General features: G+C 37.2%; 1 protein-coding gene across 1 annotated transcript; it reads left to right on the top strand.

Annotated features, from left to right (window-relative positions):
* Positions 1–927: 927 nt before the first annotated feature.
* LOC110712327 (nuclear intron maturase 1, mitochondrial-like) lies at positions 928–14,818 on the top strand. Its single transcript, XM_021890801.1, has 4 exons — positions 928–3,296; positions 3,471–4,934; positions 5,023–5,075; positions 14,682–14,818. Exon 1 carries the CDS (start codon positions 1,063–1,065, stop codon positions 3,133–3,135), a length of 2,073 nt encoding a protein of 690 aa, XP_021746493.1. The 5' UTR covers positions 928–1,062; the 3' UTR covers positions 3,136–3,296; positions 3,471–4,934; positions 5,023–5,075; positions 14,682–14,818.
* Positions 14,819–15,583: the final 765 nt, after the last annotated feature.

Genomic DNA, 15,583 nt, shown 5'->3' with positions numbered 1-15,583 from the left:
TCCTTGACCTTAGAGACAAGTATTATAACCTTTGAGACCAAAGATATTGTAAGTAGCAATAATAACTTATTTGTGACTTAATTTGTGAAATATACCCAACAAGACACAGACATGTAAAGACGTGTGTGCAACTAAATATGACTTACTCTCTCCGCTCATGAAACTATAACAAAATTTAACTCTTCAACCCTAAGCTAACATCATCCATGTTTTTTTGAATCAAAACTCCATTTCTAGACTTTATTAAGACAAAACAACATTAATATAAAAATTTGCAAAGTCTTATTATTTTTTTTAGGGGAGAAGTCTTATCTTAAAATAAATGAAAACTACTGGTTATCATGCCAAATTTTAAGACTTAGGGTATGTTCATATTTACTGAACTAAGCTGAACTGAACTGAACTGAACTGAACTGATTGGAGCTGAACTGAACTGAACAGAACTGATTGGAGCTGAACTGAACTGAACTAAGACCCTGTTCTCTTCACCTTAAAAAAATAATATTAAGTAAAAATAATTTCAGTTCAGTAAAAATAATTTCAGTTCAGTAAAATTAATTTTAGTTCAGTAAAATTAATTTCAGTTCAGTAAAATTCAGTTTCCTTAAAGAAGAATTATAATAGAAAATCAGTAAAAATAATTTCAGTTCAGTAAAAATAATTTAAGTTCAGTAAAAATAATTTTAGTTCAGTAAAATTAAGTTTAGTTCAGTAAAAATAAGTTCAGTTCAGTAAAAATAATTTCAGTTCAGCAAAATTAAGGTGAATCAAACAGGGCCTAAGTTGAAATGAATATTTTATGAGAGAGAGAAATTATGAGCTAAACTGAACTGATTGGAGCTGAACTGGACTGAACTGGACTGAACTGAACTGAATTGAATTGATTGAAGTTGAATTGAACTGAAAATAAGTAAATATGAACAGAACTTTAGAGTTAGAGGCTTATAGCTAATAATCTTGCTCTAAACTACACCTAACTGCTTAGGGGTTTTACTAACTATTGTGGGAGTATATAAATTTTCGAATTTTCTCCAACGTCCTATACCTTTGTTCTCTACGATCATGTCGTTGAGGACTTTCATCAAACATCTTCCGAGCAATCCTCTACTGGTACGCTTCTCATCCCTGCACTCTCTCTCCTCTCTTTCTCCACACCCACATCATCAAAATCATCATCCTTCACAACCCCAACAAAATCAGCAAGACCCATATGCTCTAATGAAAGAAGACCCAATTCAAATTTGCTCAGAAATCTGGGTAAAATCCTTCTCTACTCCAAAATCAAAGCCTTTCTCTAATCTTACAGGCTTTCTTTCCAAATTTGATATCTGGGTTTTAGCATACCAGCGTTCTGTTGCGCATTTCACTGGCTCATTTCCTACCTCAAGCGCCATTCACTCACAGACATTGCATCATCTTCTATCGCTTCGTAATGCTGTTGTTAAAGGTCAGTTTCAATGGAATATGAAAACTGAGTTGTATATTCGTAGTCCAATTGAAAAACCCATTACTGAATTTACCTCTAAAACAACTTTGAAGAAGCTGTTGGGTTCTAGTAACCCACCGTTTCAAGACCGTGTTGTTCAGGAGGCTTTGTTGTTGATTCTTGAACCTGTATTTGAGTCTAGATTTTCGTCGAAATCACACGGTTTTCGCCTCGGGCGTACTGCTCATACTGTAATTAGGACTATTAGGAGTAATTTTGCTGGGTATCTTTGGTATTTGAGAGGTGATTTGAGTGAGGTTTTGGAGAATGTTGATAAGGGTTTAGTTATGCATTGTGTGGAGGAAGTTGTGAAGGATAAAAGAGTGTTAGGTTTGATTAGTTCTTCCTTTAGAGGGACTTCGAAACGTTGTTTCGAGGTTGATGATGGCCGGAAGTGGAAGAGAGGGGCGGGGAAGAGGAAAAAAAAGAGTGATGAAAAACGTAGGAAGGTTTTGAATCCAAATGAGCCAAAACCGGATCCTTATTGGCTTAGAACATTCTATAATTTTGCACCAGAGGAGGCAGCTAAGGTGCCGAATTATGGCCATTGTGGAATTCTTAGTCCTTTTCTTGCTAATGTTTGTTTAAATATACTTGATCATATGATGGAGGAGAAAATAGTTGAGTTTTTTAGGCTGTCTATGCTTGACTCGATTTGGAAGGATTCAAAGACTGATAGTTGTCATAACCCTGCTTGGCCTGAGTTTGTTCCATCTGGTGGGAAGGAAAAAACAAGAAAAATGGATTATATACGATATGGTGGTCATTTTTTGATAGGCATTCGAGGATCCCGGGAGGATGCTGCGAAGATAAGGGAAGAGTTGATTGACTTCTGCAGTAGCAAACTAGGGATAAAGTTGGACTACTCAAAGGTGGAGATTGAGCATGTAAGTAGGGGAATTTTGTTTCTTGACCATGTCATTTGCCATCGTGTAGTATACCCAACATTGCATTACACAGGTACAGGTGGTAAAACTGTTAGTAAAAAGTGTGTAGGAACATTGCTTTCGGTTACTGCTAGCTTGCCACAATGTATTCGCCGATTCAGGCGCCTTGAACTGTTAAAGGGTGAGGAGGATCCAGAGCCATTGCCCTGTACTCCGATGCTTTATTCCAGCCAAGCTCATACAAATTCTCAGATGAATAAGTTCCTTGAAACTATGGCTGATTGGTATAGATATGCTGACAACCGTAAAAAAGTTGTTGGCTTTTGTGCTTATGTGATCCGCAGCTCTTTAGCCAAGCTATATGCTGCCAGGTATAAGCTCAAATCTCGTGCCAAGGTATACAAGATAGCTTCCCGAAGCCTCAGTCATCCTTTAAGAGGCAAAGGAAACAATGTGGCATCTGAGTACTCAGATCTTCTGAAGTTGGGTCTTGTTGATGCCATTGAAGGTGTGCAGTTTTCTCACATGTCTTTGATCCCCAGCTGTGATTATACTCCATTCCCTCGTGTTTGGGTGCCTGATCATGAACAAATGTTGCTTGAATACATCAAATTACAAGATCCTAAATTCTTTTCTGAACTACTTAAGTCAATCAAGACTCAAGGTCTAAGTCTACCCCAAAATGAGATATCTGAAATTGTTTGGGACTTAAAGACTCTTGGTGCACGTTGGTTTGACATCGCATCAGAAAAGCACCCTTAAGGATAAAAATGGTCTATTGGCAATATGGAATCAATTTGTGTGTTCCCTTTATGTTTGTACTGCCACACTTGTAAACTAAAAGTATGTGCATATTAGTATAATTATAGAAGAGGAGGCTGCAAATATGAAGATTGCTGTAACAGTTTTGGGTTACGATTGAGGTGAGATGAGAAAAAGATTTGATTCATCTCATCCTTTTTCATTATATATACCAACTTACCAAGGATATCGTGCTTCATGTCAATAACATGGTTTGATTCACCTGTTCCTTTTTTATGTATAGAACTTTAAAGATCAATGTCTAATCTAATCTAATTTTGCTGGTGATGGTGCAGTGAAGCTATACACCTGTTCTTAATAACACGGCATGTGTTGTCAATATAGTTATTTTCACCAATCAAACAGCTATGAGAACGTGGATTTCTGAGAGATATTAATGTTAGAGCTGGTGAAGGATGCTTAGTGTTCCACTGTTGGGACTAAGACCTAATTCAATACTCCGTGTTACTCTATCAGATTCAGTGCAGCAGCTCCTATCTGGATTTTATGGTAAATATACTTGATTTTTACTATCTTAGCTTATAATGCCTCTCTTGTGTCACATGGTCTTTTTTTTACTTTCACGACCTGTCAAAATTCACTATCTCGCACTGAGCAAGGCTCACCTGTCTATTGAAAGGAATGAGATAGTCTCTTTAGAGGAGAAGGGGTTTGGGAATTCCCTTGAACTAGGTTCCATTAATTATTATGTGAATAGCGGTGGATATGGACTCCAATGGACTAATGATTAAGACTCAATTGCAATAATGTAAGGCTCTTATTCAAATTTAAAAAGTATACACGCCAGACATTTCTCCTATCTTAATGTCAGGTTTTGAAATGAATTTAGTTTTCAATTAAGAATTATTTCAAAGAAGAATTAGGTTGAAGGGAAGCTTCTTTAGTGGTATTTGATTGGGTATTATAGAATGGAATTGACTGAGTTTAGGGGTGAGCTTGATACTATATCAAATTCATCCCTCAATTTCTTCAATTTATTGCTAGATTTATTATGCACTTTTTTACTTTTGTAGTATGTAGATTTTTTTTTTTATCTTTTTTTTTTTATTTTTTTTATAATATAATTTTGTAATTCGTTTGATTCCTTTTTATCAAGTCAACCACTCCCTTATTTCTATATCAAGTTCTTATCCTTGCCACCTTGTAACTTTTCTTGATGCCCTTTAGAGTTTGGAGTGTCTAGTATTAGAGGGTGGAGGGCTTTTTATATATCCTTCAATTTATATTTTAGAAGAATACCATTATTGTAGGGAATTAGAGGCAAATCTCATTTGCTACATTTTTTTTGGGTGAAAGAATGCAGGATTTAATAACATAGACTAAAAAAAAAAATGTTTCTCAAATGCTCCGAATGAAAAAATTCTTAGCATTTGAGTAAAATGCTCCACTTTTCCTATGGCCGCAACATTTGAATTAACTGAAATAGAAAATTTGCTTCCCTCTCTTTATCAGGAAAACCCTAGTTACCGCTTCCTGCTCTCTCAAACTCGATCCCTTCTTCCCTGAGCTACCTTTTCCTAATCAAGAGATGAGGGATGTTAACTCTGTCTTTCCAAACTTCATTTCTATGTTAGTTTGCGTAGAGGCTATAGTAGTGTCTCACGACTGCAATCACACTACACAGAAAGTGCGAGCTCAAAGCTGTATGGCCGTGACAGAAGTCGCAAACACTGGAAGTGTTGTTCTTCGTAATCTAACTATCTACATCAACAATCTCAATGAAAGAATCAAACTCACTGGTATTTAAGTTTTGCCTTAAATCTCTTCACCTTTCTCTATTCTTCTGCTTGCTTATGCTTTTAATTCTACTATAATGGGTTTTTTCAGAGTTGAAAAATTTGCTATATGAAGAGTTTTCTCAATTTGGGAAGATAATCGAGGTATTTGTCATGTCACCCTTCTCTTTTATTTCAAAGTTATGATTGTTAGACAACAAGATCTACTTCATGATTTCAGATTTTTGTCATTGTTTAGGAAGTCTCCTTTTAATCAAAGGAACCGTGTTTTATAGTGTGTAATAGACTAGGATTTTCAGATCATAGTTCTATTGAACAAGAAATTTTAAAGATAAAAGCTTGAGTCTTTGATCAATAATGGAAGAAATTTGGATACAAAAGTTATAATTGTAGGAGTTTATAGGTACTAATCGCGGAATAGACATGAATCACATTCATAAAGCACCTAAACAAAAGATCATTGCATAACACATAAAGAAGTAAGAATTATACCTTTGAAGCGTGATTCCACGTATGATCGAGCAAAAACAATAAGGAGAACAAGAACTCCACGTGTGATTCCTCTACTAAGTCCACGAGCACGGGTTAAACATCCACTAATGCTAGTTACTCGTGACCGAACACTTCAATCAACCTTCAACGGAGATATGAGTCACGAGCACACCACGTACCACCCGAACAACCACCACACGCACCACCTTGAGGGGTGGCCGTACGGTCAAGGGAGGAGAGAGAGAGAGGGCCGTGTGGGAGAGAGAGAGAATTAGGGTTTTGGGAACCTTGGTTGCTTGATTGACAATTCACTGTGTGTTAATTGTTCTGTCTTGCACCCCTAGGCATGGATTATATTTATAGATCACATCTCTAAATAAATCCATGTCAAGCCCAAAACCTATTAGACTCTTCTAACTATCATAGCCCAACTATTAATATGGTATGTCATAAACTCATGAGGCTCAATAATGGGCCTCTAACTTGTTTAACCCAATACTCTTGTGTGTGACCATGTATGATCTATTTTTTAAGGCTTTGGGCCATTTAATTAGCCCGAAGATCAATTGTCATATCTAGCAACAAACATTGACAACCTTATAGAATAAACTAATTATCTCCATAATCGTGATCCTTGATATATCTAGTAATTGTACTAATCGAAGACATAACTCCTTCAATCTCCCACTTGTCCGTGACAAGTGCGTAATATTCAAATTCCTTAAGCCAATGTGTGTCGATTTGATAATATGATTGCATCTCATGTCATGATCATATTAACCTACAAATCTTTTCTTGAAATCTGAGTTAGAATTGCAAAACAAATGATTTCTATGTAATCCATTTGAGCACGGCCATGCATTTTCTGAATTCTCCCTCTTCAAGGGGCCAAGACACATCCCTAATTAAATATGTAGACTCAATCCAATCTTGTGGCAACCAAGGCTCCCACTCAACTCATGAAGTAACCAGGAAACACCCTTTATAATCTCCAGGCTAGACGTTTGAGTGTGTCATAGTTAAATCAATCATTGAATGGAATCAATGTTTTACTCGTGTGAAAGGAATCCACTAATATATCCGGAAGCTCTATACTTGAACTTCAAAGTGGGTCTATAGTTCGATCATGCATCATTCATGCATATCCATGTGATTGACCGAGCATTATCACTATGCCCCTATAGCCCATGAAACTGTGTTATCCAATCAACCTTACATGCTAGTCCAATTTATGAAATCATTTATGTCCGATTTAATGATTCCGAACTAGGAACTTAAATAAGATATGGATTTTGTTCACCTGTGGGGTTTCATTCAATCCATCATAATTATTTTGGACATTTTATTTAATGTCAAAAACCATAATTAAATAAGAGAAAAAATAAAATTCTGATTAAACATAATTCTGCAAATGAATGTATTACATATGTAATGAGTTTTTCTCAAAAACAAATACAACTTAAATTACATCATAAGCCCCAATCTAGCTTCACTAGCATGTTTCTCATGCTTAGGTAATGGAAGGGGTTCAGTTAATGGATCAGCAATATTCTAATCTGTATGAACTTTGCACATCCGTATGAACTTTGCACATCTTGACATCTCCTTTGCCAACGATCTCTCGAATGAGGTAATATTTCCTCTCAACGTGTTTGTATTTGAAATGTGACCTATGCTCCTTTGATTGAGCAATGGTGTCGTCGCTGTCACAGTACAACTCGATTCCCATTTGAGCACTTGGTACAATGCCCACCTCAGTTAGGAACTTCTTAATCCAAACTGCTTCCTTAGCTGCTTCTCCTTTCTGTCGTAGAGTCTGCGACAGTGCTTTGCTTCGAACTCTTCCGGCTGGCTCACTGCTCCTCCTTTCTCACAGAAAATGTACCCAGATTGTGATCTGTAATCATCTTTGTCTGTTTGGTATATCCTTTGACAACCAACTCATCTTCACCACCATAAACTAGAAACATTCCTTTAGTTCTTCTCAAGTACTTAAGGATGTTTTTGGCAGCTACCCAGTGTGCTTCTCCTGGATTTGCCCGAAACTTGCTACACATACTTAGAGCATATGCAACATCTGGCCTTGTACATATCATGGCATACATGATTGACCCTATTGCTGAAGCATAAGGTTTGTCAACCATGCGTCTCATCTCTTCTGGGCACTATTTACTGAGCGTAACGCCATGAGACATGAGGAGAAATCCTCTCTTAGAATCTTTCATGAAAAACCTATCAAGAACCTTATCAATGTAAGTCTCTCGACTTAGTCTAATCATCCTTCGAGATCTGTCTCGATGGATCTTGATCCCCAATATGTATTCGGCCTCACCTAAGTCCTTCACGGAGAAACAACTCTTCAACCATTCCTTACTGACTCAAGCATTGGTATGTCATTTCCCATGAGTAGTATGTCATCCACATACAAGACTAAGAAAACCACGCTGCTCTCACTGGATTTCTTGTATACACAAGGTTCCTCTTCGCTCTCGAGAAAATCAAATTGTTTGATTGCCTCATCGAAACGAATGTTCCAACTCCTCAATGCTTGCTTCAATTCATAAATGGATTTCTGAAGCTTGCATACCTTTCCAGGATTTTCTGGATCTTCAAAACCCTCAGGTTGCGTTATATACACTTCCTCCGTCAAAAACCCATTCAAGAAGGCGGTTTTAACATCCATTTGCCAAATTTCGTAATCGAAAAATGCAAAAATCGCTAGAAGAATCCGAATGGACTTAAGCATAGGTATTGGGGAAAAGGTTTCATCATAGTCAATACCATGAATTTGTCTGTACCCTTTCGCAACCAATCTTGCTTTATGGATGTAGGCATTTCCATTCTTGTCTGTTTTAATCTTGTAAACCCACTTGCAACCAATAGGTTTTGCCCCATTAGGCAAGTCTAATAGGGTCCACACAGCATTTTCAGACATCGATTTCATATCGGACTTCATGGCCTCAAGCCATTTATCTAAGTTGGGGCTCGCCAAAGCTTGCTTGTAGGTTGTGGGTTCCTCATTCTCCAATAGGAAGATTTCAGATTCCTAAGTTAACAGAACCTCAACAAACTGTTTGTTTTTTATTCTGACAGACCTACGTGGGGTAGGAGCAACATTAGAAATGTTCTCTCTAACTCTTTGAAGATTATCGCATGAATTAGATTTAAGTGGGACGATAGGAGTTTCGCTAGTCGAATTAGCTTGCTCCGACGCATGATTATTCGAATCATGCGCCCTTGCTTTGATGTGGTGTTATCCACTTCCGTTTGTTGCTCGTCTCAAATTTCTTCGAGAACTACGTGACTCCCACTTGGCTTTCTAGAGATGAATTCCTTTTTTTATAAAGATACCATCGCGAGCAACAAACACTTTGTTATCTTTGCGATTGTGGAAGTAATACCCTTTTGTTTCTTTGGGATAACCCATGAAGAAACATTTGTTTGATTTAGGATGTAGTTTATCGCCTTGTAAACGTTTTAGATAGGCTTCACAACCCCAAATCTTGAGATAAGACAGTTTTGGAACTTTCCAGTCCATAACTCATATGGTGTCTTCTCAATTGCTTTAGACGGGCTTCTGTTTAATACTCTAGCAGCTGTTTCTATTGCATATCCACAAAATGATATGTGAAGATCAGTAAAGCTCATCATGGACCGAACCATGTCTAGTAGGGTCATATTCCTCCTTTCTGACACACCATTTAATTGAGGCGTCCCGGGAGGAGTTAATTGTGAAAGTATTCCACAATTAATCTGATGTTCATCAAATTCTTGGGTCAAATATTCACCACCACGATCAAATCGTAATGCTTTATTTTTTTTCCCAAGCTGGTTTTGTACTTCATTCTGGAATTCTTTGAACTTTTCAAAGGCTTTCGACTTGTTCTTCATTAAGTAAATGTAACCAAACCTACTTAAATCATCCATGAAAGTAATGAAGTAACTAAATCCACCCCTAGCTTTTGAACTCATTGGACCACACACATCTGTATGTATGAGTCCGAAAAGGTCACTAGCTCTTTCACCTATACCCGTGAAGGGTGACTTAGTCATTTTTCCAAGCAAGCATGACTCATAATTTTCAAATGATTCATAATTAAATGAAGAAAGAAGTCCATCCTTGTGTAATTTCTGAATGCGCTTGACAGGCTAAAGTCACTGTCGAGCCCTCATCATTATGAATGAGCTTGACTATATCAAATCCACCGTGGAGTGAGAACAAGATAGTATCATGCGCAGAGTCATCATCGAAAGGTCTCCCAAGGATATCCAAATTAACCGGTTCATTGACATGGGTCCTAACTAACTAACCAGGCATGAGTTTCTTAGCCATTATCTTACAATGAATATTGTAAGTCTCATACCTTACACTGTGAGTCCAGGAGTAGTTAAATATGAGGGATCGAACTAACGACCTCTCTTACATTATGGTCATTGATGCCTCCACTTCCTAATGCCCCAATGCCACCTGGAGAGATGACACGAAGACATTCATGCAAGTTGGTCAATTCTTAGTGCCTGAACCTTCTTTTCCAACAAGTTGGAATAGATTCTAAAATGAGATTCCTGATTTTCGCTGCATCCGAAACATCTTTCGCAGGTCTTTCTGGAGTAAAACCAACAGTATACCTACCTGCTCTCAATGGTTATGTATAAACGAGCTTCAAGCTTTTGGCTTTTAAGAACATTTCTCAGCAAGTTTATGAGATTCAGCCTTAATTTTAGTTTCGTTGGCAAAATAGTGTTGTTAAGGTTATTCATCTACAAACAAAAACAAAACGAGGCAAAGTTCAATAATTATGTTTAATAATTTTAAAGTACCATAAGTTGATTTAATTTTGGTAACTTTAAAACACTTTATTCAATTAATTAATCCCAATTTTAATTAAGTGATTCCAAGATCCTTTATTTGTGCAATAATTGATCGACCCTACCATCAACCTTTACATTTTCAAGGTGAGTAAACTCTTTACTGATTACAACTCTTGTAATTCTTGGTTGAATAATTAATCATCACATGTTTTAATTATTACCCTTTGTTTCAAGGTTCTAAACTCTTTAGGTAACCTTGTTGATTATAATCATTTAAAATTGTGAAATTTGATTTACCCCAACTTCTCCAAGATATAGTATGACACCCAGCTTTGGCATGACCTATCATATAGATCAAAGGTTTCATTGAGTTTTTAATTGGAAAAACAAGCCTCAATATTACTAGGACCTAAATTTATTATGTTGTGATTATTTAGTGAACTCTATCGAATCATCAAGCAACATAAATATAATCTATCATGCATAATCTACTAATGCATAAATAAAATATGACATAGTATGGCCCCTTAATCTTAAGAAAACTAATAAAGTAATAAAGGCTCCCACTTGAATCTTCATGGATCTCATCCATTTGTTCCTTTGGGCCTCCACTCCATTGGCTTCTTAGATCAATTGCAACCTGTAATATTATTCTATTCTATCTACTACTTAAATAAAATGAAATAAATTACAAAAAATACTTAACGTTACGTAGACCGTATTTAGATTACAAAAATCCGAAACGATGTGCAGATCGTATTTAGAATCTATGGGCCTAACTAGTCTACATATAGCAATAAATAATATCATATATTATAAAGTGCCACATAATAAATCACTCATTATGTTTTCCTAAACTACAACATTGAATGTTCACAATTAAGGAAACATGATTCCTAAATATCTCATATTTTGATTATTTACTGCAATTAGATTATATCACATATAATTCATGACCATGTAATAGACTAACCTAGAGGGGTAGTATGGGCATTCTAGTAATATTAGTTTAGTAGGGTTAATAGCCCTTAGTATAAATGGAGAGGTAAGGGGAAAGAAAGAGATTAGGCAATAATTGGATGAAACTTGTTGAGAGTTGTGACCTCAAGTCACTCCTTGGAGAGTTGTGAGCTAAACTCACTTTTGAAGATTGATAGCCTTAAGCTATTATCCTATCTTTTGTAACCATTCAACCATTATCAATTAAAATCCAATCTTTAATCTTTATTTATTTGCATTATTAAATCAAAAATATAATCCCAAAAAGTCAGTTCATTACAATTGGTATCAGAGCGTCGTTCCTGGTGGTTCGACTTGCCGGAAACCACCACTCCGAAAACCTTTAAAAGTTAAAAAAAAAATGATCTTTGAAGAGTGTAACGCAACTGATGCAGAAATGTATTTGTTATGAGTATGCACGCATTTCTAGCAAGAGAGAACAGGGAATTTCAGATCTTAAGGAAGAGCAAAGAGTCCGATGTGAGCTTCAACTTCCAGAGTTCAATGGAAGAAATCTTGAAGATTGGGTCCTTCAACTTGAGGACTCCTCCATTTTTTCCAGCTGAATGAGGAGACAAAATTGAAGGCTGCCATCATTGGACTTGATGGCAAAGCATTGCAGTGGTTTGAATGTGAACACCGATGGCAACCATTTCGTGATTGGCAAGAACTAAAGACTTAGCTGCTTCGAAATTCAGGGTTGTGGCTACCAAATAAGAAGGAAAGGAGTGAGTGAGAAATCTTAGGGATTACTAGAGAAAGAATCCATTAGGGCAATGGTGGAAGTGGCGGTTGCCCAAGCAATGGCAGCGGAACGGGAGAGGGCCGAGGAGAAGAGAGGCGTTGCAATTGTGGGCACGGAGAGGAAGGGTGAGGAAGGTTTCACAGACAACCCAACTGAAGTTTCCTTCAGTGCTTTGGTGTGCTTTGGTGTCGGTGAAGGGCAAGCTGGAGTCGCCGGCGAATCTGGTGGTGGACGGTGGACCTGATAAGCGAGGTGAGATGACTGGTGGGTTAATCTATACTAGTGATTTTGGTGGTGAGGTGAGTGTTTTCGAAGGTGGCCTTGGTGGTGATTTCACAAGCAAACCCACCATTTGAGGGAGATGGAGATGGCCGAAGCAGGTCTGAAATAGACTTTTCGCCACCGTTGGTCGCAAGAAAGGGTGGTGATTTCTCTGGTGGTTTTGCTGGTGGGGGTCACGGTGGAGTCGATGTCGAATCGGAGGTGGTTCTTTGGACCGTACGAAGGGCTGAGGTTGATGTGTTTGTAAGCAATGGAATAGGAGGATTTTTTGAGAAGGGTGGCGCCAATAGTAGTGGATCTGGCGGTGGTTCAAGAGCTTTAACCGGAAAAGTTGAGAGTGGTGGTGAGACCGCCGCTAGTGATGGCCTGACAGAGACAGAGCTGACTTCGTGAAATGCGGGTCAGCCGCAAGTGGGTCAGGTGGTGGCCCGGGATGTTGGTGTAGGGCGTGTGACCAAGGGATTGGTGGTGGTCATACGAATATGAACTATGAGCTGCAAGGTAAAGAAAAGGCAAAGAGTGGCGATTTTTCCGATGGGTTTACTGGTGGTGGTCACTTGGTCGGAGGTGGCTTGTTCGAAAGTGGATTGGGGTACTTTGCAGGTGGTGGGATGAATGAGTGGTGGATATTTTGTGGGTTCCAGAAGCATCCTAGAAAAAAGTTGAAAAGGTATTTGACTGAGTAAGCTTTAGTTTGGAGAGGAAGCCAGTTATAGCTTTTGTTATTAAGGGTAAATTTGTGTTTACGAGGAGTGGGGACATGGCAAAATATGCTGACAGAAGTGTTGACCATGCAGAATTTTGGTATTTGGTGGCACGTGATTCTATTTCTCCCAATTTACCCACTCTTAATTCCTTTACTGAGGTCTGGCAAATTTTTAGGCCTACTGACTTAAAGCCCAATTGTGTGTCCACTACTCATAAGTCATAACCCCATTTTTCCATCCTAGATCCTTAAAACCTACAACTATTACTATTATTCATACCTTGAGCCCACTACACAAATCTGTAAACCCAATTGTTTAGACCAAAATTCCTTTTCAATTTTCCCTCCTACATCAACTACAACCTACAACCCCTACATTTTACGACACATTCTGCTAGTGTTGCTTTGTTTTGGACGCCTGGAGTGGTGGCTTGATGACCTTCAGTATCGATGCCGAGCTATAGCACCTGATTATTATCCACCTTGAGGACAAGGTGGAAGTTAAGGGGGCCGGTATTGTAATAGACTAACCTAAAGGGGTAGTATGGGCATTCTAGTAATCTTTTGCTCCAAAATCATCCAAACTTAACAAAATTAAAAACTTTAATTTTGGTAATTATCTTTTCAAAATCAAAACTAATTTTAAATTTTGAAATCTGATTTTTATCCAGAAAATATATATATATTTTTTTTGAAAAAACATGCGCCAGCCACCACACCAGCCGAAGCCAGCTAAGGTGGTCGTACACCTAGCAACAGTGCCGCGCAACTGTTGCACGGTGCTGCTGTTGCTGCACTCACTGACCCGAGTTACTGCCCCGCCTCGCCCCTCCCTCCGGACCACTTGCAGCGGCAGCCGCCGTGGCATTGCCACCCAGCCGCAATTGCTGCTGCTAAAGCCCTCTTTTTTTATTTTATTTTATTTTATTTTATTTTTATTTTCGATTTTAATTAAAACAAAACAATTTTTGTTAAAAATAAATTAACTTAAGGTGGGCCTTTTTAATTTCAAAATTAAATCATATTCAATCTTGAAATTAGGGTTCTTCATGAAAATAATCCCCAATTTAATTTAACTCTTAAATTAAACAATTTGATCATGAAAATCCATAATTTATCATGGAATCAAATAGGTTAAAATCATTAATTACATAACTATCAAATTAAATCAAAACCAAAACACAAATTAGGGTTTAGGGTATCGAAATTTTCGAAACTAGGGTTAGGGGTTTCGAAATTTTCGAGTTAATTAGGGCAAAAATCGGATCTTTTGATGGATAATTTGGAGCAAATTAAACAACTTTTAATGATTCTATATTGTTAAATCACATTTAATATAATAATTGACCCGTAATTAAATTGAGAAAAAACAAAGACAATCGAAGAGGAAAATAAGTCTTGTGCATCGAGTAGGCAAGACCCACCAATTCCGACTCCATATAGGGGCCCGACCGGGCTAAGCTCGCTTGGTTGTGTGCGGAACCGCAACAACAAAACTGGACAACTTCAAAGCACCTTAACTTTTGCGATTATCAACCAAATTCTGTGTGTGACCTATCGTTAGAAAGCTCTTCAAGTGTACTTTCCAATGCAATTAGAATCACTGCATTATAATTTGTGTAAATAACGTTATGAGTAAAATAGTGAACCTGACTCGTTTTTGCCTTTTTTCCTACTAACACTTTGTTTCTTTTTTGCCCAAAATTGTACCAAGGTGATGCATTGCAATGCTTGGGATGGTGGTGGCTACGATTATGATGAGGAGGGGTAGTCACTTGGATTACTAGCTTCCCTTTAAGCCAATGAGGACATTGTATGATTTAACATAAGGGTATTTTTTGTATATATATGTGACAGGGTAAATTCGTATCCCCTAATAAAAAATAATTCCTAAGTCCTCTAACTAAAGCAGATAGGGAAGTGGGGTCGATCTCCACAGGGAAACAAGTCTTTCTATTCCTAATTAACTAAAATAATCTAGATTATGATGTAACCAAAGTTTATATTTGAATAAGGAACTAAACTACTAAGATTGAGATTAGGGAGAAAACAAGATATAAAAGGATCTAGGGCATAGGTTCACCAATAAATAATATTCCAAGGTAGAATATTATAATCATTCATCAATGCATACATCAATCAGATTATAAAGGGCTTTCGCTACGTATTATAATCACACAATTAATTTACCGGTATTAAATCTCATCTTTCGAATCTCGACTTAACCATTTATAAATTAACCTGCTTATTGAAACTAGACCTAAACATTAATTCTCATATGTCGAATCTCGAATTAATATGGCCAAACTCATGCATAAAAGATCAGGCCTAATCTAGTCACAGAGCATTAATTCAATCAAAAGGAAATTAATCTAGCATGGATAATCAACAACAATAAATTACCCCTTCATATTATTTATGGATCCCCATAAACCCTAGAAATAGAACTACTCACACATAGTGAAAACTAAACTAATCAAAGCAATAAAGAAAGACATGATGAAAGGAATAAAATAAACAACTAAGATTAAGAGAAGAGAAATCGTTGCAAAAAAAAAAAAAAAATCTGGAATTAAGAGTAGATTAAGAACAAAGGTTTTAGAGAAAGAAATCTAA

This window comes from Chenopodium quinoa, unplaced genomic scaffold (assembly GCF_001683475.1).
Source record: "Chenopodium quinoa cultivar QQ74 unplaced genomic scaffold, ASM168347v1, whole genome shotgun sequence".
NCBI lineage: Eukaryota > Viridiplantae > Streptophyta > Magnoliopsida > Caryophyllales > Amaranthaceae > Chenopodium > Chenopodium quinoa.
The sequence above is the reverse complement of the archived record's forward strand: the minus strand, read 5'-3'. Positions and strand labels throughout refer to the sequence as shown.

Bases quoted from the DNA above. Each gene is read 5' to 3' on its own strand.
- LOC110712327 (XM_021890801.1), top strand. From the start codon at position 1,063: ATGTCGTTGAGGACTTTCATCAAACATCTTCCGAGCAATCCTCTACTG.